The sequence below is a fragment of the Pleurodeles waltl genome, chromosome 4_1, assembly GCF_031143425.1.
Source record: "Pleurodeles waltl isolate 20211129_DDA chromosome 4_1, aPleWal1.hap1.20221129, whole genome shotgun sequence".
Taxonomy (NCBI): Eukaryota; Metazoa; Chordata; class Amphibia; order Caudata; family Salamandridae; genus Pleurodeles; species Pleurodeles waltl.
In genome coordinates this window covers 88,537,134-88,560,308 of record NC_090442.1, presented here as the reverse complement: position 1 = coordinate 88,560,308, position 23,175 = coordinate 88,537,134, and the positions used below count along the sequence as shown (strand labels likewise).

The window sequence follows — 23,175 nt, the reverse complement described above, 5'->3', positions numbered from 1 at the left end:
ATGGAATAGTTGAAGTTCATGTCCTCTAAAGAGTACCTTCTGAAGAATGCGGGCTCGCTGCAAAATCTGTTCTTTGAGGACAAAGTCGTGAAGGCAGGCCAGGATGTCCGGGGGGCCGTCCCCGGGGCCGCCACCTCGGCTAACTCGATACACTCTATCCAGGGCTATCTCCTGTGTCTCATCCGGGCCAAGTAGAGAACAAAACAGGCCCTTCACATAGTCCCCGATGTCCTCCTTCTCCGTCCCCACCGGGGCCCCCCTGATGCGGATGTTTTGTCTCCTCAAGCGGTTTTCCAGATCCTCGACTGCCAGCTGGAGATGTTCTTGCTGCTCTCAGAGACGGACAACCTCCTGCTGCAGGCCCGCTAGTTCTTCACCCCGAGGAATCTCACCATCCTCCAGTTGCGAGACACGCCCTCCCAAGGAGGACACCTCTCCTCTCAACTCCTTCACCTCCTGGGATATGTCCAGTCGCAAGTCCTATATATCGCTACGGAGTGAGTCAAAAAGGTAGGTCAAAAAACATTTGTGACTGGCGAGCCACCATCAGAGTCCACCTCCAGGCGACCTTCTGTAAGTCTTGTCGCCGGTGAGTCTTCGGTCATGCCACTCACAATCGAACGGGCACCTGCCAGCATGTCTTTCACTGACCGCTCTCGCTTAGACTTAGCCGTCGCCATGTTTCAGCGGCCCAGGCGCAGATTGCCGGATCAGCTGCCCACGTATCCACAACACCTCCACCAGTAGCAGCGGGCTCGGGGATGCACGGCAACTTCTATGTCTGGAACCCGCACCCAGAAAGCAGCTCTTGCCGCACGTGAGCTTTAAATCCTCTGCCTTCTTATGCCAAGCCCGCCCTCCCTGGCAAACATGGGGGCCTTCTCTGATCGGGCCACTACCCGAGACCAGTACCCCGTTATCCTCCTCTGTGACGTTCCAAATCACGATGACTGCCTGGGCCCACACTTGCTTGCTTTCATGGGGGGGCGTGGGGTACCACCGTAGCGACGCGATGTCCTCTCCTGTCCCTGACCGGGATCCCGGGCCTCTATTCCTCCTGCTGCAGGGCACGTCAATATGGAGGAACCAGCTTCTAGCCTCATGCAGCACTGACTCGGAAGGGGAGCCCTCCGCGCCCACAACTCTAAAGTCCTTGGGCCCAGGCCCTCCGCGCCACCCTGAGAGGGTGAGGGCTCCAAAATGTCAGAAGTGGGAAATAGGAAGGGGGAGCGAGCCTCCCCGGCTCTCAGCCATCAGGCACTAAGGCAGGCGAGCTGCCGGGGAAAAAATCCTCCCATCGGCATAGGCGGCCGCCCATGCCGCACCTCGGTACAGGCCGCGCCTCAGCGCTCCACCGGCTCCCGCTGGCCAAAAGCCGCCTGGCGCACCCCGGAGCCCTCAGGGGGTAGTGCGCGGTCCACGGCGGCGTCTGGAGCTTTTGGGGGGCCTCAGTGCGACCCCCTTAGCAGACCAGGCAGCTATCCAGAGGGCCAGGGCGGCGGAGCTCGGACAAACGCGTCCTAGCATGCCGCCTTCTTGGCCATGCCCCTGAACTGAATTAAAAAAATATATCTGTTAGTAAAATTGTATTTTAGACTGTTGGTTTGAAAATGCCACTTTTAGAAAGTAGGTATTTTCTTGCTTAAACCATTCTGTGACTCTGTCTGTTTGTGGATTTCCTGTCTGGGTAACTTTGACAGTTGGGCTGTTTGTAAATCCCCGCTAGATAGTGAGACAAAGGGAGCTAGAGTGTAGCTTGCATATCCTGATGAGCCATCTGCGCTAGAGTGGAGGGAGGAGTGGTCACTTACACCTGAATAGGCTGTGCCTGCCCTCACACAATGTAGTCTCAAACCCCTTGGTGTGTGTCTCAGGTCTGTTCTGGGCAAGGCAGTATCCTGTAAAAACAGAGACTTTCCTTTGATGTTTGCCTACTTCAAAGGCAGAAAGAGGTATAAGTAGTGGACCCAAAACCCCAGATCACTTCTGGAACCAAGAGGAACCTCTGCCAAGGAGAAGAGCTGAAGAGCTGAGGAGAAGTGCTGCCCCTGCCTGTGACTGTGCTTTGTTGGGCTATCCTGCAGTTGCTGCTTCTGCCTGTGAAAGGGGACAAAGACTGGATTTTGTGGTATATTCCTGCTTGTGAAGAATATCTAAGGGCTTGAATTCAGCTTGCCTCCTATTTTGAAGTCTCAGGGCCATCAAAGGCTTCCTCTGCTAACATATGGACTTTCAGCTGAGACTCCTGCCCTGCCAAGTGGTGTCCTATCTAGTCCCTGGGTGAAGTTGGCAAGAGCTGAAAATGCATGCACAGAACGCTGTTCGGGGACATTTCTGATGCATCATCCGCAACGTGGCTGATAAAAGACAGGCCACCAGCTTTGCGGCTAAAATCGATGCTTCACCTGCATCGCAGCTGGAAGATCAACACATCGCAGCTGGAGAAACAACGCACAACACTTGCTTGCAGCTGCTGATAATGACACAAACCCCACTCAGCGCAGTTTTCTAACACCGTGTGAAAGGATTTTCCACACATCGTCCCTGGGCGTCAAAGTCAACCTGACACTGTGCGGATCCACGGTGCCCCGTCCAGAAATTAACTCATTGCTCTCTTGCACAGGAGAAATGCATTGCCTACCTGACCAGGTAAGAAAAGACGCACGGCTTCCCTTGTGAGGAAGCAATTGACGCATCGCTGCCTTTTCCGATGGACACTCTCCTGTGTGGCTTTATTTTTTATGCTAACCAGGAACTATTTGCAAAATCATAATTTCCATTGTTTTCTATGGAGTAAGACTCTTAGGCCCATATTTATACTTTTTTAGCGCCGCATTTGTGTCGTTTTTTGACGCAAAATCGGTGCAAACTTGCAAAATACCATTGTATTTTGTAAGTTTGCACCGATTTTGCGTCAAAAAACGACACAAATGCGGCGCTAAAAAAGTATAAATATGGGCCATATTCTTTCGAAAATTCATATTTTAACCTGTGTATTAGATTTGTATCAAATTCAAATTCAAATTCAAAATCAATCTTTATTCAGATTTTACTCCATAAAAGATAAACAATCTCTTTAAAAATTATAATAATGTACAATAAAATACTTCCAGAAAAAAAAAAAACAAACGTTAACAAAAAAAAAAAAACAAAAAAAAAACCTTTGCTGCGACAAGTTAGCCGATTATTCATTCTCATGCCGGAGGTTTTCTAAATCTGACAGCTTTTTTCTTTGTTCAATGGCATATAGGATAAATTTTGCTACTGCATCACATTTCTCGTTAGTATCCAATTTACATAAAGAGTTAAAAGCTTCTTTACAATAAAATAGTTTGTTAATAGCAAATAAAGGTTTAAAAATATGTTTCCTAATATCATGATAAAATTTACAGGATATAATAAAGTGCATTGTAGATTGTGCAAATCGTCCCGCACAGGGGCACTTCGGTAGGTTTTTACTCCAAGTCCTTATCTTTGGGAAAGCTACCAAAAAATGCAACGTTCTAAAGCGCATTCGAGTCAGATAAAATCTATCCTGTATGTTTGCAACTGTCAGTAAGTAATTTGGCATTACCTCGTTAGTTTCAGTCATATAAAGTGCAACTGTTGATTTCCTGCATTCTCTATTTTCTCTATCATTATCCCTCCATGCCATTAATTGGTTTTTCAATTCTTTCTTGCTGAATTGGAGTATAATACCTGGGTTGTCCAAATTTGGAGCTAGATTTATACCTTTCAACAAATCTCTTAGATGCATGAACCAAGGGATTCTATCTCAATATTCCAATGTAAGGCAATCTTTAATAATCTCTTGGGTAAATTGCGTTCCTTCTTTAGACCAGATGCCATGCCAGGCCAACAACACATTAGTATATATTCGATCTTCCACATAAGGGCAGCCCAGTTCCTTATGTACCATAAATGTGGAGGTGGTATTTGGGACTGCAAGTAATCTACTGAAAAATGTATTCTATAGCACTTGTAATGAATGGATCTCGGGCATCAGACCCCAAAGGGCAGAACCATACGTAATGCTGCTAATTGATTTACTTTTGTAAATCTGCAACATTTCCCTAAGGGGTTTGTTACCAATTTTTTTTGAAAATCTAAAAACAGTCTCAGTTGTCCTAATATACTTCATCTTGATAATTTCTATATGTTGTTTCCAATGACCCATATTAGAAAACTGTATACCCAAGTATGTGAATCCATTCACCTCTTCACATGTATGGCCCTTGAGGAAATGTGTTTTCTTCCTGGCCTTTCCCTGTCCGCAAGTCATTACAACAGTTTTGCTCATATTCAACAACATATCTCTTTCCTCCATAAATTCCACAAAGCCATCGATTAGCCGCTGCAACCCATTTGCAGTTCGTGACAACAGTACTGCATCATCTGCTTATAAAAGGACTGGGATAGAGCATTCTCCTATTTTAGGGGTATCAATTCCTATATTTTTTAGGTGGGCATCTACTCCATTTATATAAAGGGAAAATAAAAGGGGCGCTAAAACACAACCTTGGCGTATTCCTCTCCCTATCCTAAAACCTGGGGTACACTCGCCATTTCTTCCATATCTCACCCTCGCTGTTAAATGGTTGTATAATTGCGCCAAGAAGCTTATTATATCTGAGGGCGCACCCATGTCTATTAAGATTTTCCACAGCTTTGCATGGTTCACCAAATCAAAAGCGCTGCTAAGATCTGCGAAACAAAGGAACACATGACCCTTCCTTGCTATTGTATATTTACTTATTATTAAGTTAAGATTTAAACAGTGTTCGAGAGTACCAACCCCAGGTCTAAATCCCAATTTAGCCTCTGAGAGTATATGATTGTTGGTTACCCATAACTCTAGTCTTTCTAGGAGTACTCTTCCCAGCAATTTGACAGAGGTATCTAAAAGTGAAATTGGTCGATAACATTTGGGGTCACCTCTATCTCCCTTTTTGAAAATAGGTACAATTATACTTTCGGTCCATGATGTTAAAATATATCCCTTTGTCGCACTCATAAAAACTTGGGTCAAAATAGGGCACCATAGATCGACGTGTGTCAAATAGGCATCTATTGGCACCCCATCAGGGCCCGGTGCCTTCCCTTTCAAATATCTTCCTATAGCAGATTTCACTTCCCCTAAACTAACTGGTTTCAAGAAGGGTGGCTTGATCTCAATTATCCCAGTATTCGAAGAGCGAATGGTCAGATTATCTGGGTTAAAAATTAAGCCAAAATTAGGAAGCCATTCCGATGATGGAACATGTACTGTTATTTCAAGAGCATCACTATTTTTTAGGAATGGTTGGTTGATAGTTTTCCAGAATAGAGTACTGTCTCTTAGTATCGTTGCTTGTTCAAGGTTAGCCCATGCCCTAGCTCTCAATTGTGCCTTCCTGGTCATAAGTGCATGTTTGTAGCTCGCGCGTTTAATAATTACTTCTTACCTATTTCTTGGTCGAGTCTGCAGGGCTTGTTTTAATTCCTGGCTTGCTAATGAACAATTATGATCAAACCACCCCACTTTTCCTCTCTTTTTATTCCCCAATGTTCTCACTAAGCTTCCTGCGATGGCGTTTCTAAGCTGGTTAAAAGATCCTAGAATCTCATTTGGACTTTGATTGTATTCTGTACATGTGAACATTTCTTGACGGTGTTGTGTCACAACTTTTTTCATCACATCTATTTCATTTACCCCAGTCCATTTGATTACAATTCCATTTTCCCTTCTTATTCCTATATTTGTTGCTAATCGTTCACCTATATTAAAAGGTTTAGCTAATCTCATAGAAAGTAACAAGGGGTGATGATCACTATAGATGGTTGGCTCAATCTTCAGAGATTCGACCATATCTATGTTACTCTTAGAAATTAATATATGCCCGATTAATGAAAAATGGCCTCTTCCTATAAACGTTGGAAGCTTCATTCCATTAAGCCCATCTTGTTGTGTCAATTCTAAATCATATCTAGATAATATTTCATTCAGTACAGTTCCATAATTATTGTGCAAAAAGTGCGTTTGGGCGCTTCCCCCATCGTCAATAAATCCACATGTCTTTCCTATGGTGTTCTGGCATGTCCCAATATTAAAATCTCCAGCCCATATTATTGTATAACTAGAAGTTATATCATTTATAAAGATCTGTAAATCATCCTGGAGGGTCGATGCCACTACTCTATTGGTGCCATCAAATTTATTATTGTAATAATTTATTAGTACAATTCCTAAAATTCCATCTATCCGAAAATATAAGAACTGATAGTAAGGGGAATCAAGGGGGGATTTCACCAATGTATACGGTACCAATGTTGAGATCAGTATTGCTAATCCTCCCTTTGCCCTACCACTGGCTGAGGCAGAAGCTGGTGTGGAGAATATGGTATAACCTTCAATAAAAAAGGATCCCGTATGCCATGTCTCTTGTAGACAGATTATAAGTGATGAGTTTATTATGGTCTGCCATTCCTTCTCAACCATTTTCGTTTTTACTCCAGCTATATTCCACGACATGAGTATAATTGAGTATCTTGCTAGGGACCTCCCATCTGGCTCAACATCACCATTACAGCTTAAAGATTTTAATTTGGGCATTACAGTGATAGGTTGTATTTTGTCAGATAGCACAATCTCTTTTCTACTCATGTCCTCCTGCTGTCAGTCCAAATCCTCCATGTTACTCAGGGGAGCGAATCGATTGGAACATTCTAGTTTGTTATGCCTGACCAAATTACTGGGTATATTCCTTGTAGCCCCTATGTCTCTTGTACCTGAGGTATCCATCATTCTATAAAAATATCCTAGTGGGACAGCCATAATCTCCCTTCTCAGGTTTTTGCCAGTTCGATGTCTTATATCCAAGTCCACTAGTAATTGACCCACAAAGCGAGGATTACGGAAATTGACCACAATGCAGTCTCCCTCTTCTTCCTCCAAATGACCCACCCAATCAACCCTCCTTGCATATAAAATTTCACAAAACAGTTTATCTGGTGTACATATATTCTCTGACATCCAGTGTACTACTTTGTTGCGTAAATTTGGCCAGGTCTCAACAGTATTTGGCCCCAATTTGGGAACATTTTTAAGAATGATTGTTTATGGAGTAGCATCTGGCGGTAGTTGTAGTACCTCTTTCACAGGTCTATTTCTACTCAAAGACTGGCACCTATGATTTCTATCCAATTGCTCCCTTTTATTAATCATAGGTAGCTTCGACTGGGGGATTTCTTCCTGTATGGGGTACCGATATTCCATACTTCTTTTATTAAAATCTGCTTTCCCTGTCATTGCACTGTTCCTTATATCTATGGCCGCTTGACTCTCATTTAATATAGTGTCACTGCCAAGGGACAAAACTTTCGCTTTAGTCATTGAATTAACACTTACTTCTATCTTAGTTATGCGTTCTTTTATTTCCTTGAATTCTAGCAATACTTTTGATTCTATATGATATAACTTACCATGCAATTAATTAAAAAGAGTTTCCATACGTTTTTGTAAGGGACCATCATTATCTGATAATGCTACTACTGAATGACCCCCATGCATTTCAGTGGTTATTTTGCTACCCTTAGGGAACTGTGGGGGTGGTGACATAAGCTTAGCTTTTGTGATCTGACTACTTCTTTTTTTCTCTGGAGGTGAAGAAATTTGGTCGTCTATACTATTTGATGGATCAATTACTTCTATTGTATCTGTAGGTAGTGAAGGGCCTAGGAAAATCTAGGATCCACCCCAGTGGATTTTTCCTTTGGAGATTTTAATTCAGAAATTAAACCTACAGCTTCCGTGCTCACTTCAGTGATGGCCTCCTGTAAGACATTTTTTGTCGCCACTAATCGTGCTTCGGCGTTAATAATTTCTTCATTAATTTTCCCCATTGCATCTGTAAGATAATTAGTAATCGTATAAGTGCTTCTCTGGGTTTTTATGTTGATACCGTTCCCTATTTAATTTTGCTTTCTTTTCCCCATTATGCATATGGGGTTACTATATTGGACACTCTTCACTAGTCACGGCAAAATATATGCAAATCTCTAAACCAGATATCGACAGGGAATGCTCTGCCCAGCCTCCTCTGGGCTTTAAGGGGCACCCGGCGGCGGCGCGAGGGAGTTATAAAAAGGGTTCCTGCCCCGTCCACAGAACCAACACCAGCTGTAGCTCAGAGTCCTTAAGCGTCTCCTTGCGGCCCAGTAGCACACTGGATCATAAAGTCCACGGGAGAGTCAGCCTGGTGGAGAGCGTGTCCTTACCCTATGTAGGTGCCCAAAGCTGTAGTTGCAGAAAAAAATGTCAGGGGGGTGGCCCAGGCCAGCCTCTGCCAGGTGCTGACGGGCGCAGGACAGGCCGGCCCTTGGCCCGGGCTTCGCCTGGGCGCTGCCCGCGCGCGTCCCGAGGAGCGGGAGCGCGAGCTCGGTTTTAAAGGGCTTCTGTCCTTGGTTGTCTTGCTGCCGCCGCCCCTCCTCCAACAGACGAGCTTCCTGTGAAGCGGGAGCGCGAGCTTCAAATTTAAAGGGCTCCTGCCCGGGATTATCTTGCTGCCGCCTCCCTTCCTTCAACAAACACGCTTTCCGCGGAGCGGGAGCTCGGTTTTAAAGGGCTCCTGCCCTTGGTTGTCTTGCTGCCGCAGCCCCTCCTCCAACAGACACACTTCCCACGAAGCGGGAGCGCGAGCTTCAAATTTAAAGGGCTCCTACCCAGGATTATCTTGCTGACGCCTCCCTTCCTTCAACAAACGCACTTCCCGCGGAGCGGGAGCTCGGTTTTAAAGGGCTCCTGCCCTTGGTTGTCTTGCTGCAGCCACCCCTCCTCCAACAGACGCGCTTCCCGCGAAGCGGGAGCGCAAGCTTCAAATTTAAAGGGCTCCTGCCAGGGATTATCTTGCTGACGCCTCACTTCCTTCAACAAAAGCGATTTGTATCATTTTGATCTTGGTTGATGTAGATAAATATGACCTATTCTTCTAAACTGTTGTGGTGTCCATTTTGTAGTGTTTTCACGGTATTACTGTATGTGTTGGTAAAAATACTTTACACATTGCTTCTGAGTTAAGCCTGCCTGCTCGTGCCAAGCTACCAAGGGGGGGGTGGAGGTTAACCATGTGTGTTTCTCCTTTGCCCTGACTAGAGTGAGAGTATTTGCTTGGACATGGGGTAACCTGACTGCCAACCAAAGACTCAATTTCTAATAAAAACCATGAAAGTGGAGGCTACCATACAAGAAATATATTCATGTTATTGCAGGTTTCTTTCAATCCTCAACCTTAAACTCTAATAATAGGACTGAACATTCCATGGATCCTAGCAACAGGGCAAACTCAAACAGAATGTCTTGGAGTACCATTCAACTTAGTTAAGAGCTCTAATTCAGAGAAGCTCTCTAGTTAGGCATCCAAAGGGGGCACTTTGAGGTATCACTGGGCAATAAATGAAATGGTTATTGAGTCTGATCACAGTCTGGTGAACAGGTCAGCAAAAAAAACAAATTATTATCCAGAAGCAAGTAAGAGTTCAGACAAAACGGTCAAGATACTGAAATGGAAAACAAAACAAAAAAAGCTGAGGATCACAATATGGTGAACAAACTGAAGTGATAGCGAAGGAGCCAATACAACATAAGAAATTGCTAGGCACCTTCACTAGGGAAGTTAACCTCTTCCGAAGCCTCCAACTGCCACTCATAACCTGAAAGTCCCTTAACTTGACTTTAATCATTAGTAACTCTGATGCCCCACCCACCACAGACTGCTCAGGCACAAACTTCCAGGTTTTTTAATGCAAATTTAATGACATCCATTCCTTGAAATACATCTTCTCCTTATAACACTCTGATTTCTAACAAATACATTCAATTGTATGCTGCGTGCATTTGTAAACTGAACTATGGATAGATGTAAACTATGGTATAATAATGACTAATAGGTGTTTTACATTGGAATCGTTTATGTATTCTTAGGTGGGAAGAGGATATGTATACAATTGAATTTAGGACAAGATGAGGAAGAGAATCTATAACTACACATGAAATGTTAAATTAATATTACTTAGAGATTTATAAGTTGTAAATAAAGTACCATTAATGCTAGGGATGCATGTTATCCACCCCCCTTGCAGGAGTAGACAAGCTCAAACATTTTTCAGCTTTGTGTGGCTCCTTGAATTATACAATGTGCTCCTAAATATATTTGAAATGGAAGCTTTTGTTTGTAAGGTGTAACCTGTGAAGAACCTAAGTCATGGGTGCCCACTGTATGAAATTCATATGCTGTAATCATATAAATGTTCAATTTTTGTAAGCTAAAAAATAGACCTGAATGATGTAGCCTTTATGTCAGTCCCCATTGCTCGGTGATTGCAACTTTTCCATGCACCCAGATTAACAAAGTGGAAAGGATTTCAACTATTACACACATATTATTTAACACACTCAGCTAAACTATATACACCTCCTCCATAGTTGAAGCACACATATCCCATATAGAGGGATAACAGTCCTTTAATAAGATTGATGGTCAGGATGCACAGGCATCAGTGGAAACAATTGTTACATCATAAAATGAGGATGATTGTGCAAATCTTGCATTAGAGACTTTAAGGATTTGCATGGACTCAAGAATTTGGTTTGGCAGCAAATATTACACAGAACTTTGGGACAACAGTGGTAGAACTAATACACTGAGGACTGCACTTTATAGGTTTAATACCAATACATATGCATAAAGTCAATATCAGACAAGCAGAAAATGGCATAGTGTTTAAAACTTTTGCTCTAACTACCTTTGCTGTGAAATGTCATTGCTACATATATCCTGGCATTACTATCTATAGGGATTGAGTGTTGTATTTGATCTGACAGTTACAATGAGTCACTTTACTCCATAGTATTCTGAGCTGTGGAATACAATCACTACAGATATGGTCATTCTGCCCTCTTTGGGATTGAATGTTGCCTTGGTAGTAGTAAACCTGATAATTATGAGTCACTTCACTCCATTGAATCTCTTCATGATTCATATAAGATCACAGCTCTGACTTTATTTATATATTCTCATCCATTTTTGTGAATTGAGGATTGCCTACAGCACTCAGACAGACAGACAGAGCCAAAGGGTAATTCAGAAAATGGTTATTGTCTGTAATGTTTTGATCTGAAAAGGAAAAACTGAGTGTCTCTTTTATGAAAAGTTAAACAATATATTTTCAAGAGGAGAGACAGGGAGTCAATGAAGGTCCAACACCTGTCCTCTGAAATATCATCAATAAACAACTGGAGCTGCTGTTCCTATAAGGGAACTGAAGAATGCAAGGTTGGAAAAAGCACACCTATAGGGGAGTCCCTATACTCATAAAATAGTGCCCTCACACACCCAAATGGGTGTCATGCTTCATCATAGGGTGAGCTCCTCATCTGGCGGCCACTGCAATGCCTGAAGGGCCCTGTGGAGGACACTTTTTCTGAGATCTATTAAGTGATTCTGTAATGATCTAATGTGTGACTGTGTGTTCTATATAGGGAGGTGAGAACGTGAGAAAAATTATCATGTGCTAAAACTGCCTAAGGGGTACCTCAAGAACCTTTAATGCCATGGTTGCCTTAGCGGGTTTGAAAACAAAGATAAAGGCTCTCATTATGACTTTGGGTGTCTTTGAGCAAGACCACCAAAGATACGGGTGCCTGGAGACCACCAGCATATTATGGGTACTGCTGCATTTCCCCCACATTTTGGGCAGAAATCCAGCAGTAGTCATGCTGGCAGGTGGAGGCGCTGGGGCGGTTCCACCACAGGCCCATCCCCAACAAAAGGACTCTTCCAGCCATATTATGAGCTGTAATACGGCCTGCGGTATCCTGATTGCGGGGCACTGCCGGTGGTGGAAGGGCCCGTTCCGTGCCAGATGACCCTCTGCCCGGACCTGGTAAGTTGATTGTCTGACAGGGGAGGTCAGTGGGATGGTGGGGTGTTTTTGTGTGTGTGAGTGTGTGTTGTCTGCATGTGTGCATGAATGTGTGTATTCATGTCTGAATGTAGAAGTGAGTGTGTGTATGCATGTAAGTGTGTATGTGTGTGTATGCTTGTGTGTATGCGAGTATGAGTGTTGTGGTGTATGCAAGTATGATTGTTGTGGTGAATGCGAGTATGAGTGCTGTGGTGAACGTGTGTATGGATGCACGTGAGTGAATGTATGTCAGTGTTGGTGAATGAGTGTATGTGTGGTGCATGTGGGTGTCTGTGGGTGTGTTCATGTATGCGTGGAGGGGGTGAGCTACCTGGAGTGGCGGCGGGTGGGAATGGGGATTGGGTTTGGGGGAGGCATTGTGCTTGCAGGGGTGGGGGAGTCATCTGCCGCTGACAGAGAAGAGATTCCCTGTCACTGGTACCATTTCCACCAGGTTTTTCATGGCCGACCGCCCTGGGGGTATGAGAGGAGATGTGGGGGGTTGGCAGAGGCCAACCCTTCACACTCATAATGTGGCTGTCTTCACTGCCAGTCTGTTGGTGGTGAAACTGCCACCTTTGCCCTGGCGGTCAGAAGACCGCCAAGCTCATAATGACCCCCAAAGTGCTACCACCAGGCTCAATGTATCCAGGTTGCCTTTAGAGTGAATTCATTAATGTCAACATGTTTCGCGCGCCCTATGGTCCTGCCATATCCTTGGACCTCATCAGGATCAGAAATCCCTACCCTACACCAAAAAGGGTATGTAATAGTTGGTGCTCTCTAAGAGACAAAAGTAACTCTCTATGGTATGATCCATTCTGTAAAGCGGTAACTAAAACAAATAGATAGGATTTGTAGTAGATGTCACCTCAAAGGTATGTAGATTGACACATTTTGTAATGCATGCCATAATCAACCTACATGCAGTAGGCGCCAATAGGTCGCTGTAGGAAAGTCCTTTTTTTTGCCTGATCACCCCCACTCTTTCTGGATAGGTACTGGTGGTTACTGACTCTTGGCTGTGCCCTGGGTACTGCTTACCAGTCCCAGGGCCAGTGCTCTGTGTAAAATGGATATGCAAATTAGGCTAATTATAATTGGCTAAGTTAACCTACCTATAAGTCCCTAGTATATGGTAGGGCATGTAGGTTTAGGGACCACAGCATAGGTGGTGCACACCTAGGTGCATTGCTGAGGTGCCCAGTGTCATTTTAAAAGCAAGCCTGCCTTGCTGGCTGCTTTTAAATTAAAGTTATATGCAAATTCGACTTTGGAATTAAAGGTACTTCCAAAGTCTTAAACTACCTTATTTTTACATATAAGTCACCCCTAATGTGTGCCCTATGTGCCCCTAGGGCTGGGTGCCATGTAACTATAAGCAGGGACTTTATAAAAATAGATTTATAAGCCCTGGTGAGGTAAAAACAGCCAAATTCGTTTTTCCCTCATTGAAGTAAATGGCCTTCATAGGCTAGAATGGGCAGACTTTATCTTAAATTTTAAAGTCTCCTTAAATGTTACATACCAATAATTTGGTATCAAATTGATTGTTATAATAAATCCCACACCTTCCAGTTGTTGGATTTAATATAACTAGTTCAGGTAAAAAGTTTAGACTTTACCTAAAAAGTTGCCAATTTCAGCTCTGCATTGTTTTTGCTGCTGTGCTCTGATTGGCCAGCCTGCAGCAGCTTCTGCCAGGCTACTTTAATGAGGTGTGAAGTGGCCTGGCTTCACACAAAGGAATGTGCTTGGGGGAGAGAATCTCCCCTCAGCAGATGGTGAGGCAGGAAGGGGGAGGGCTGCCAAACTGGTCTTCAAAGGCAGAGAAGGACATCTGGAGCACCCAGCAACACCCCCACATCCTGCAACCCCAGACAGCTAGGTGCCCCCTTAATTAGATTAGGAGAGGGCAGGAGAGGGGTGTGTTTATGATTTTTAGCCACACCAGTGGGTGGGCTCAGCCAGATCTCTCCTCCAAAAATCAGATTCATCCATTTTGGATTTTTAGAGACTGTTGCCTTCTGGGATGGATTTTTGCCACACTTCCCAGGAAGTGGTCATCACAGGGGGACGACCCTGTCCCTGATTGGAGAACCAGGGACCCCTGCTTTTCACCCAGGAGCAAGGATAAAACTGGCAGACCTGCACCCACGCCAGAGATCCCCTCCAGAATTCAACAAGAAAGGAACTAAAGAAGAAGAAGGACTGCCCTGCTGGACCCCTGGCCTGCACCTGGACCCTGCACTCAGAAAGACTGCACCAGCTGCACACTTGGGCTTCACCACAAGAAGGACTTTGCCTGGCTTCCACTGGTTCAAGGAGGGACTCCCTGTTTGCTACAGGTGAAAAATTGCTATCCAGAGTCCCCTGCACCAACTCCTGAAAAAGTGACCAGCTGACCACTGTCCAGTGGCCAAAAAGGAGTTTGCGCCAGGTGCATTCTGGGAGTTGAAGTCCGCACTTCCCAAGGACCATCACAGAACTTCTGGACCCTTGGGGTGAGCTGTGGACCCCAAAAGAACCTTAAAAGAACATCTGGGTGAAGCCCCAGAAGTTTGGAAAAGATTGGAGAATTTTTGAAAAAAAGCTCCATAAAGTGACCGACCCGACGCGGAAATTCTAGCCGGCTTGCCTCAACCGCGACCCGGCCTGACTTCGTGGTTCGTCCCGGTAAAGAAAAACATCCAAAAAAGAGACTAAGTCCGAACGTAAAAAGTTGACCGGGACCTTCCAGCCATCGTATCCGAGAAGGGCTCCACGGACGTCGGATCAAGATCCAGGTTTACCCCGGTCGAAGGATTTTCATCTCGAAAAAACGACTATGTCCGAAGGTAAAAATCACCACTGAGGAAACCGACTTCGCGGCAAGGGCTCCAGGAGGTCGGATCCAACTGGCAGGTTCGTCCCGGGGAAGAAAAACATCAAAAAAGAGACTAAGTCAGAAGGTAACTTTTTAACCGAGGCCTCCCGCGACTTGTAGCCGAGCAGGGCTCCATCGCGGTCGGCCTGAAAGTTTGACTTTGCCCCGGTCCTGGTGCAACCAGATGACCCGATTGGCGCTTTTTGTTTCTAAGCGCTAGAAAATAATAATACTTTAAAAATTCATATCTCCGGTTCCCCTGAACCGATTTTAATCGTATTTGTGTCAATTTAAAGATAAAAATATAAGCTATTTTTATAAATTGGTTTTGGATTTTTAAACTGTTTCCTGTGTTTTATTTAATTACTGTTTTGTGATATTTGAATGCTTTACACTTTGTCTCCTAAGTTAAGCCTTGACGCTCGATGCCAAGCTACCAAGGGTAGAGCTGGGATTAATTTACTGAGACCTAACTGTACTTATGTGGAGGTTTGTGGCTTGTTGCTAGGTGTAGGTACCTACCTGCCCTACCAATAACCCATTTTCCAACATTATTCGATATTCACACTACGTGCAGCAAGCATCAAAAGGTCGCTGTTAGGTATCAGTGCTAGTACAAACAACAGGTCAGGCAGGTGACCACAAGTGTAAAAACTGTAAAACCACAGTACACAAAAGATAAACAACAAATACCTTAAAACAGACCAAAGGGTCACCATATCCCCTTTAGCAAGGGTGGGGGGGGGGGTCTTACCCAGTATGATATATCTGTCTGACCCCTTATGTCATAAGCAGAAAGATGCCCCCAGATGCAAAGTAACTTCAATCACTGAAAAATAGAAATGCACGACAATAGATAACATAAGATCCTTAGTGTCGGGGGAACTGTATTGAGGAAAATATATCAAGTACTCACGTGGTCTCATGTAATGAGATCCAGTAACCAACCTGTCTCTGCTTAGCCTGAAAATTAATTTCAGACAGGAGGCATAGTATTTGTAAGGCCTGAGGTCATCACAATGCTATTTAAGTGTCAGCATAAACATTATCCTGACACGGGCCACCAACTTAGATCAACTGAGTGGTCAGGTGACCGCGCATAAGAAGTCACATCCAAGCTGAGTACAGATGATGTCATGTCAGGTGCAGCCATGAATAAGCTGTGCCACTTTCAGCCCCAGATTGGTTAAGGCTGCGCATGTTCAGCCGCTCACGTAGTGATGTTGGAAAAAAGGACAACAGAAAGGAAGAGATGGTGCAGGGAATAGCAGTTCACAATCTTAGTGTGTGATAGAAATCCCTATTATAGATATAGTCATATCACCAATGTTGCAACACCCTATGATGGTTGGAGTATGAAATCCGGGAAAGCCCTATGTGAGTCAATTGAGCCATCTTTAAATGCTGTTCTGTTAGCTCCTAAGCTAATAAGGATTACCATGATGTTTATGGATAAAAGCAAACATGTTACATCTTCTATGTGCAAACTTGTATGGCTTCTGGTAACTTCACAACACATTAAGCTGGTTATGTGGAGGCCATATGATTCTTTCTTTTCTATATGTGAAGTCCTTTTATAGATGATAATTTCTCACGATAAATAGTCATACAGTAGTAATATGATCATATGAGAACCATAGCCCAGGAGCGATCCAATGGGCCAGGAGTATCTAACAGGGATATGGTCTTGTCTCACACCATGGGATATCATCAGTGAGGCCAAGAGAGTGAGTTGCCAAGCAGAAAACCCATTGTTGTTCTTTGTGGAACAATGTCAACCTTCCAGAGAATTCATTTGCTTCCAAGGTAGTTCACCTGGGTCACTGCATGTATGATTTCGAGTGGAGTAGTGGATGTACATTTTTGTAGTAATACGCTTGCATTGAATATTGCTCTGGTGTTCCATGATCCTGGTATTCACTGGTCTTGTGGTCATCCCTACATATTTTAAATCAAAGAGGCATGTGATCAGGTAAACACAGTTCTTTGTGTTGGGTGGTGTTTCTGATAACAAACAAAATTGTCACCCAAGTAGACTTCCTTTGTGGCATTGGTTAGAGGGCAAACACTACAAAATCTGTCAGAGAAGTGGCTCATGACTAGGGAACAAGCCCCAGAAAGAAGTCTATTTCTGTTCTAGTTATTAGCCTGAGTCTGGTATGTACTAGGAGATTTTTCTAATTTTGAGTACCCATTGAAATTAAATCTAGTGCATATTATGCCAAGGGTCCCTGAATGGAGATTGGCCAATACTTAATGATACTGCGCTAAACGCTGTTTGAATTGGGAGTGAATATGGTAGCACATGTAAGGGTGTCATATGTCTGTTTCACTCTTGATTCCAACAGTGCCTCTTGATGGTTATTTTTTGCTTCTTCCAGGCCTGATTGATGATTTAGGGAGGGTGGTTAGATGAAGAGAGGTTAGCATGTCTCACTGCAGAGGCAATGTGGGTAGTTTTTAAACTGCCTTTCGACCTGGCAGGTATACCCACTTACCAGGTCTAAACCTTCCTTTCTATTACATAGAAGTCACCCCTAAGGTAGGCCTCCGGTAACTCTATGGGCAATGTATTTAAAGAGTTGGACATGTACTTTTAAGTTTAACATGTCCTTGTAGTGAGAAACTATTGAATTTATTTTTCAATACTGCAAGGCCTATCTCTCCCATGGGTTAACATTGGGATTGCTTCAAAATATTTTTAAGTGTAATTTCCAATTGGGAAAATATAGAAATGTGGAGTTTGGTGTCTCTGGACTCGCAATTTAAAATCACAACTTATAATGAAGTTGGATTTTAATTTATAAACCAAAAAATTCCACTTTCAGAAAGCTAGCATTATCTTACTTTAACCATTCTGTGTTTCTGTCTGTCTCAAAATATATGTCTGAGGTGGATGACAGCAGGGTCTTCTGCATTCCCTCTAGACAGCCACACAAAATGGTAGACTGGGTGCGACTTGATGGGCCTTCATGGGTCATTAGCTGGCTTGATGAGGGGGCGTAGCTTAGCACTGCCTCACTTACAACTGAATAGGGCTGTACCTTGCCCCACAGAAGGGGCTACATAACCCTCTGTAGAGTGTCTGGTGCCAGGAAAAGAAGGGCAGGGACCTTGTGATCTTCCAAGGCCTCTTTGAAATCTCCCCCACTTCATACACACATTTGGTTATAAGTACCGGCCCCTAGTCCCACCAAATCAGAACTCTTTTGGAGCCAAAGACACTGCCAGGAAGGAGAACTGCAGTACTGCCAGGAAGAACTGCCTCTCTGCTAATTGCATTGCTGTGTTTACCTACTGCGTGCTGTGTGCTGTGCTGTAGGAAGGGCTGCCAATTTGCTACTTGTTTTGCTGTGTTTTCCTGCATCTGCTGCTTCTTGTCTGGAGTGAAAGGCCCGGACCAGTTCTCTACATCCTTGAACCCCAGTTCTCCAAAAGTCAGACTGACTGGCCTCCTGTCTTCTGAAGTCTCAGGGGAAGAATTTTTTTCTAATCAACGTGCTCCGCCATCTGTAAGTCTGCCCTATCAAGTCCTAGTCCATGCCCAATCCTAGACCCTTAAGTGTGCTTAAGAAGCTCTGACCTCTGTGGTCCTCACTGGAACTGCTGCAAAGCCTGGCAAAGCATGCACCAGTATTTATGATACTATGTTCAGCAGGCCTACGTGGATCCCTGTATCCAGGACATGCTCTATCACAGTCAGCCTAAACTCCTAACTTTGTCCTGGTCTGGCACTACCACATAACCACAGCTGGCACTTTGCACTTTTATGCACTATATTTCACCTAAATCTATAAAATTGCATATCTCAGGATTTTATTGGATGTTTTTTGTTTTACTCAGATAAATATTCTCTATTTTCCTTAGCTGGTGTGGAGTCTTCTTGTGCTGTTGTTGTGCTGTTTTTCACAGTGTCAATGTAATTTAAGTGATGCACAATTATTTTACAAATTAGGGGTCCTTATGACCCTGGTGGAAGGCGGAGAAGCGGCGGTAAGACTGCCAACAGGCTGGCGGTCTTTTTTTTTGTATTATAACCATGGCGGTTGCCGCCATGGTCATCCGCCGGTTCTCCGTTCCGCCCGCCGGGCTGGAGACCGGGGTCTCCAGCCCGGCAGCCGTCACCATACCGCTGCCAGTATTTTGACCCAGCTTACCGCCATGGATTTCATGCGGTTTGAAACCGCCATGAAATCCATGGCGGTAAGCACTATCAGTGCCAGGGAATTCCTTCCCTGGTACTGATAGGTGTCACCCCGACTCCCTCCGTGACCCCCACTACCACCCCTGTCACCCCCCAAAGGTGGCAGGACCCCTCTCCCCACCCCGACCACCAACATAACAACACTCATACACACACAACACGCACGCAGGCACCACCAACACACAAACACGCACACACACCAACATACATGCAAACATCCACACAGTCAGACACGCACATCCACATTCAAACATACACGCACACATCCATACAGACATAACTACAGACATACACGCACTCATTCCCATACACACAACACCCCACAAGCATACACGCACTCACACACCCCCTCTACATACACACACGCACACCCCCCCCCACACACACGCACACAACACCCCCCACTACCCTCCCCTCACGGACGATCGACTTACCTGGTCCGACGATCCTCCGGGAGCCATGGGGGCTGCTCTGCTGACACAACACCGCCAACAGAACACCGCCACACAGAATCACAGGACGTGATTCGCTGGGCGGGGTTCTGTTGGCGTGGCGGTGGAGGTGGAGCAACCTCACCTTCCCCGCCGCCCGCAACCACTGGCGGTCTTCCGCACGGCGGTCCCTCGGCGGTCTTGGAAAAAGACCGCTGAGGTCAAAATGACCACCATTGTCTCTTATGTTAAACCTAACTGTTCTGTGCTAAGGTACCAGAGGTTGAGCACAGGTTAATTTAGGGTGTGTTTCTGACTTACCCTGACTAGAATTGTGGTTCCTACTTGGACAAGTTGCAAACCTCTGCCAACCAGAGACCCAATTTCAAGGATATAAAAGATTCTACTAACAGACATAGGGTTCCTGATGTGCATGTTATCAGCACCGCATTATCTGCATAAAGCAACGCTGGAACACACACTTGGTCAATCCTTGGTGATATCTCTAGTGGCTTTAACCGAGGCAGGACACACATTGTTGATGTAAATGATAAAAAGCATGGGGGGCAAGATACATCCTTGATGCAACCCAAGGGATAGACAAAAGATCTCCCAGTTGGCCATACCAAGCCTTCATTTCTAGGTTCTCATAGAGTCATGTAAAGGAAGTCCACAAGTGAGACCTCCACACTTAGGTTCAGCAGCAACATCTACACCATGGCTCTATTAACACAGTCAAAGGGCGTTGACAGGTCCGTAAAGGCCAGATACAGTGATTAGCTATTTCATATTTGCTGGTAAATAAATTCAAGTTTAAGCACTGTTCTACTGTACTTAGTCCCTGTTGGAAGCCAAATTGGAAGGGACACAAGATATGATTCTGGCTTCAAGACATAAAGTCAAACTAACTTAATTGTTACATGCATAATTAAATGGATCAAAAACACAAAGGGGGTGATTCTAACCCTGGCGGTCGGTGTTAAAGCGGCGGCCAACCCGCCAACAGGCTGGCGGTCCAAAAAATGGAATTCTGACCCTGGCGGGAACCGCCAACACAGCCCGCCAACTTAACACTCCGACCGCCGCAGCGGTACAGACAAACAGCGCGGCGGTCACCGCCAACAGGCAGGCGGCAGACAATGTACCGCCCACACTATCATAACTCACCAATCCGCCACCTTTTCCGGGGCGGGAGCACCGCCGATAAAAACACGGCGGAAACAGACTACGAACGGGAAAACGCTCACCAAAACACACTCCACGAGTACGGAGGACAGCATGGAACCCGAATTAAACATCCTACCTGCTCTCGTCTACCTTCTCATCTACCACGAGTACGAAGTCCGGCGCAGACGACAACGGTGAGTACTGCACCTACGACACACGGGAGGGGGAGGACGAAAGGTTACGGGCACACACATATGCGACCCCCCCCCCCCCAATCATGTACTCACCAATGCAGAGCACCAAGTCACAGTGACACCACCCAAACACCCCTGAAAAATGCTAGGACATAATCATATTTGGAATAAATATTTATGTACCAAAAAGCTCCAGAAAATTAGCGTACAACCATGAAAGATATCCACAACAAAACAAATGACATACACATCAGTGTATAACTGAAGTACCAAGTCCTGCACATCCTACGAATTCAGCATGTCCGTGGGCCAAAGTCTTGAGAAACAAGGGCAAAGCCCACACAGGAGACCTGAGTCCTTTGGAGAGAACACTGCAGGGGCATCAGATGTAAAAACTACAGGCACCTCAGGGGGAAGGGAAGGGGGGGGCACCACAGCCACATGAGTCCACGACGCCAGATCCACGAGGAGCCACCATGCCCACGGGACCATCCTGGGGAGTGCAAAGCCACAGTCTCTCAATGTCTCTACAGTGGGTGGGCTGCCCACTGGGCCATCCTGGGGAGTGCAAAGCCACAGTCTCTCAATGTCTCTACAGTGGGTGGGCTGCCCACTGGGCCATCCTGGGGAGTGCAAAGCCACAGTCTCTCAAGTCTCTGCAGTGGGTGGATTGCCCACTGGACCATCCTGGGGAGTGCAAAGCCACAGTCTCTCAATGTCTCTACAGTGGGTGGGCTGCCCACTGGACCATCCTGGGGAGTGCAAAGCCACAGTCTCTCAATGTCTCTACAGTGGGTGGGCTGCCCACTGGGCCATCCTGGGGAGTGCAAAGCCACAGTCTCTCAAGTCTCTGCAGTGGGTGGATTGCCCACTGGACCATCCTGGGGAGTGCAAAGCCACAGTCTCTCAATGTCTCTACAGTGGGTGGGCTGCCCACTGGACCATCCTGGGGAGTGCAAAGCCACAGTCCATCAGGTGGATGACAGTCTCCACTGGTCAAGGAGGAGGCATGGTGGGCACAGTGAACCATCAACGGTGCTTGAGACGGCGGTGCCCTGTTCAGTGGTGCTTGAGACGGCGGGGCCCAGCGGAGCGGTGCTTGAGACGGCGGGGCCCAGCGGAGCGGTGCTTGACAGGAAGGGCCCAGCGGAGCGGTGCTTGAGACGGCGGGGCCCAGCGGAGCGGTGCTTGACAGGAAGGGCCCAGCGGAGCGGTGCTTGAGACGGCGGGGCCCAGCGGAGCGGTGCTTGAGAGGAAGGGCCCAGCGGAGCGGTGCTTGAGAGGAAGGGCCCAGCGGAGCGGTGCTTGAGAGGAAGGGCCCAGCGGAGCGGTGCTTGACAGGAAGGGCCCAGCGGAGCGGTGCTTGAGACGGCGGGCCCTGTTCAGCGGTGCCTATCTCCACGGCGGGGCCCTGTTCAGCGGTGCTCTTCTGCACCGCGGGCCCTGTTCAGCGGTGCCTATCTCCACGGCGGGGCCCTGTTCAGCGGTGCTCTTCTGCACCGCGGGCCCTGTTCAGCGGTGCCTATCTCCACGGCGGGGCCCTGTTCAGCGGTACTCTTCTGCACCGCGGGCCCTGTTCAGCGGTGCCTATCTCCACGGCGGGGCCCTGTTCAGCGGTACTCTTCTGCACTGCGGGCCCTGTTCAGCGGTGCTCATCCAGCAGGTCAAGGGAGCCAGACCTGGCCTGGACTCCCTGTTCAGTCGCCCTCGGACCGTGACGTTTCTGGACCCTTCGGGGACGGACTCCTGGCCTCCTTAGTGTCCTCCTTCCCAGCTGGGATGTGGCATGTGGGGTCCACCTTCTCTGCGCTCCTGCTGCCCTTCCGCTCCTTTGATGGGGCTCTCGGGCCCTTGCCTCCCCCAGATGGTGTGGGTGGTGAAGTGGCCGCACATTGCTCCTTGGGGGCAGCCCTGTCGGTCCTCGCACGGCGGTCCTTGGTTTTGCGGGTCCTCTTGCCGGGGGGGGGGGGTCTGGACGTGTCCTTGCTGCTGATCGATGTGTCACTGCTGGCAAAGGGTGGGCTCCAGAACCCAGGCACAACAGTGACACCCGAAGCTGGGCTGGTGGTGGCTGCGGTGCTCTTGGGACTCTTTGAAGATGGATGGGGGAGGTCATCGGGGGGAAAGAGGTTAAGGTTAGCCAGGAAAAGTTTTTTAGGGCCAAGGTAAAGGGTAGGAGAAGTGGAGATGGAAGTGGAGGTAGAGGAGGTGGTTGTAGGAGAGTCAGGTGTGCTGTCATTGGGTGAAGGTGCTGGTGCTGTAGGCTGTCGTGAGGTGGATGGCTGTTGGGTGGGTGGCTGCCTGCGTTTGTGTGTCTTGGAAGAGGGGGTGACAGACACAGTGGGAGAGGACACAGGGGACGTGTACATGGCA

The 23,175-nt window shown here is 46.3% G+C and overlaps 1 protein-coding gene across 1 annotated transcript in view; it reads left to right on the top strand.

Annotated features, from left to right (window-relative positions):
* Nucleotides 1-761: 761 nt before the first annotated feature.
* The window catches only part of LOC138287019 (olfactory receptor 5J3-like), a 48,187-nt gene continuing 25,773 nt past the window's right edge, over nucleotides 762-23,175 (top strand). Inside the window, exon 1 of the mRNA XM_069227380.1 lies at nucleotides 762-817. Coding sequence (XP_069083481.1) covers nucleotides 762-817 — 56 coding nt within the window. The remainder of the gene's footprint in view (nucleotides 818-23,175) is intronic.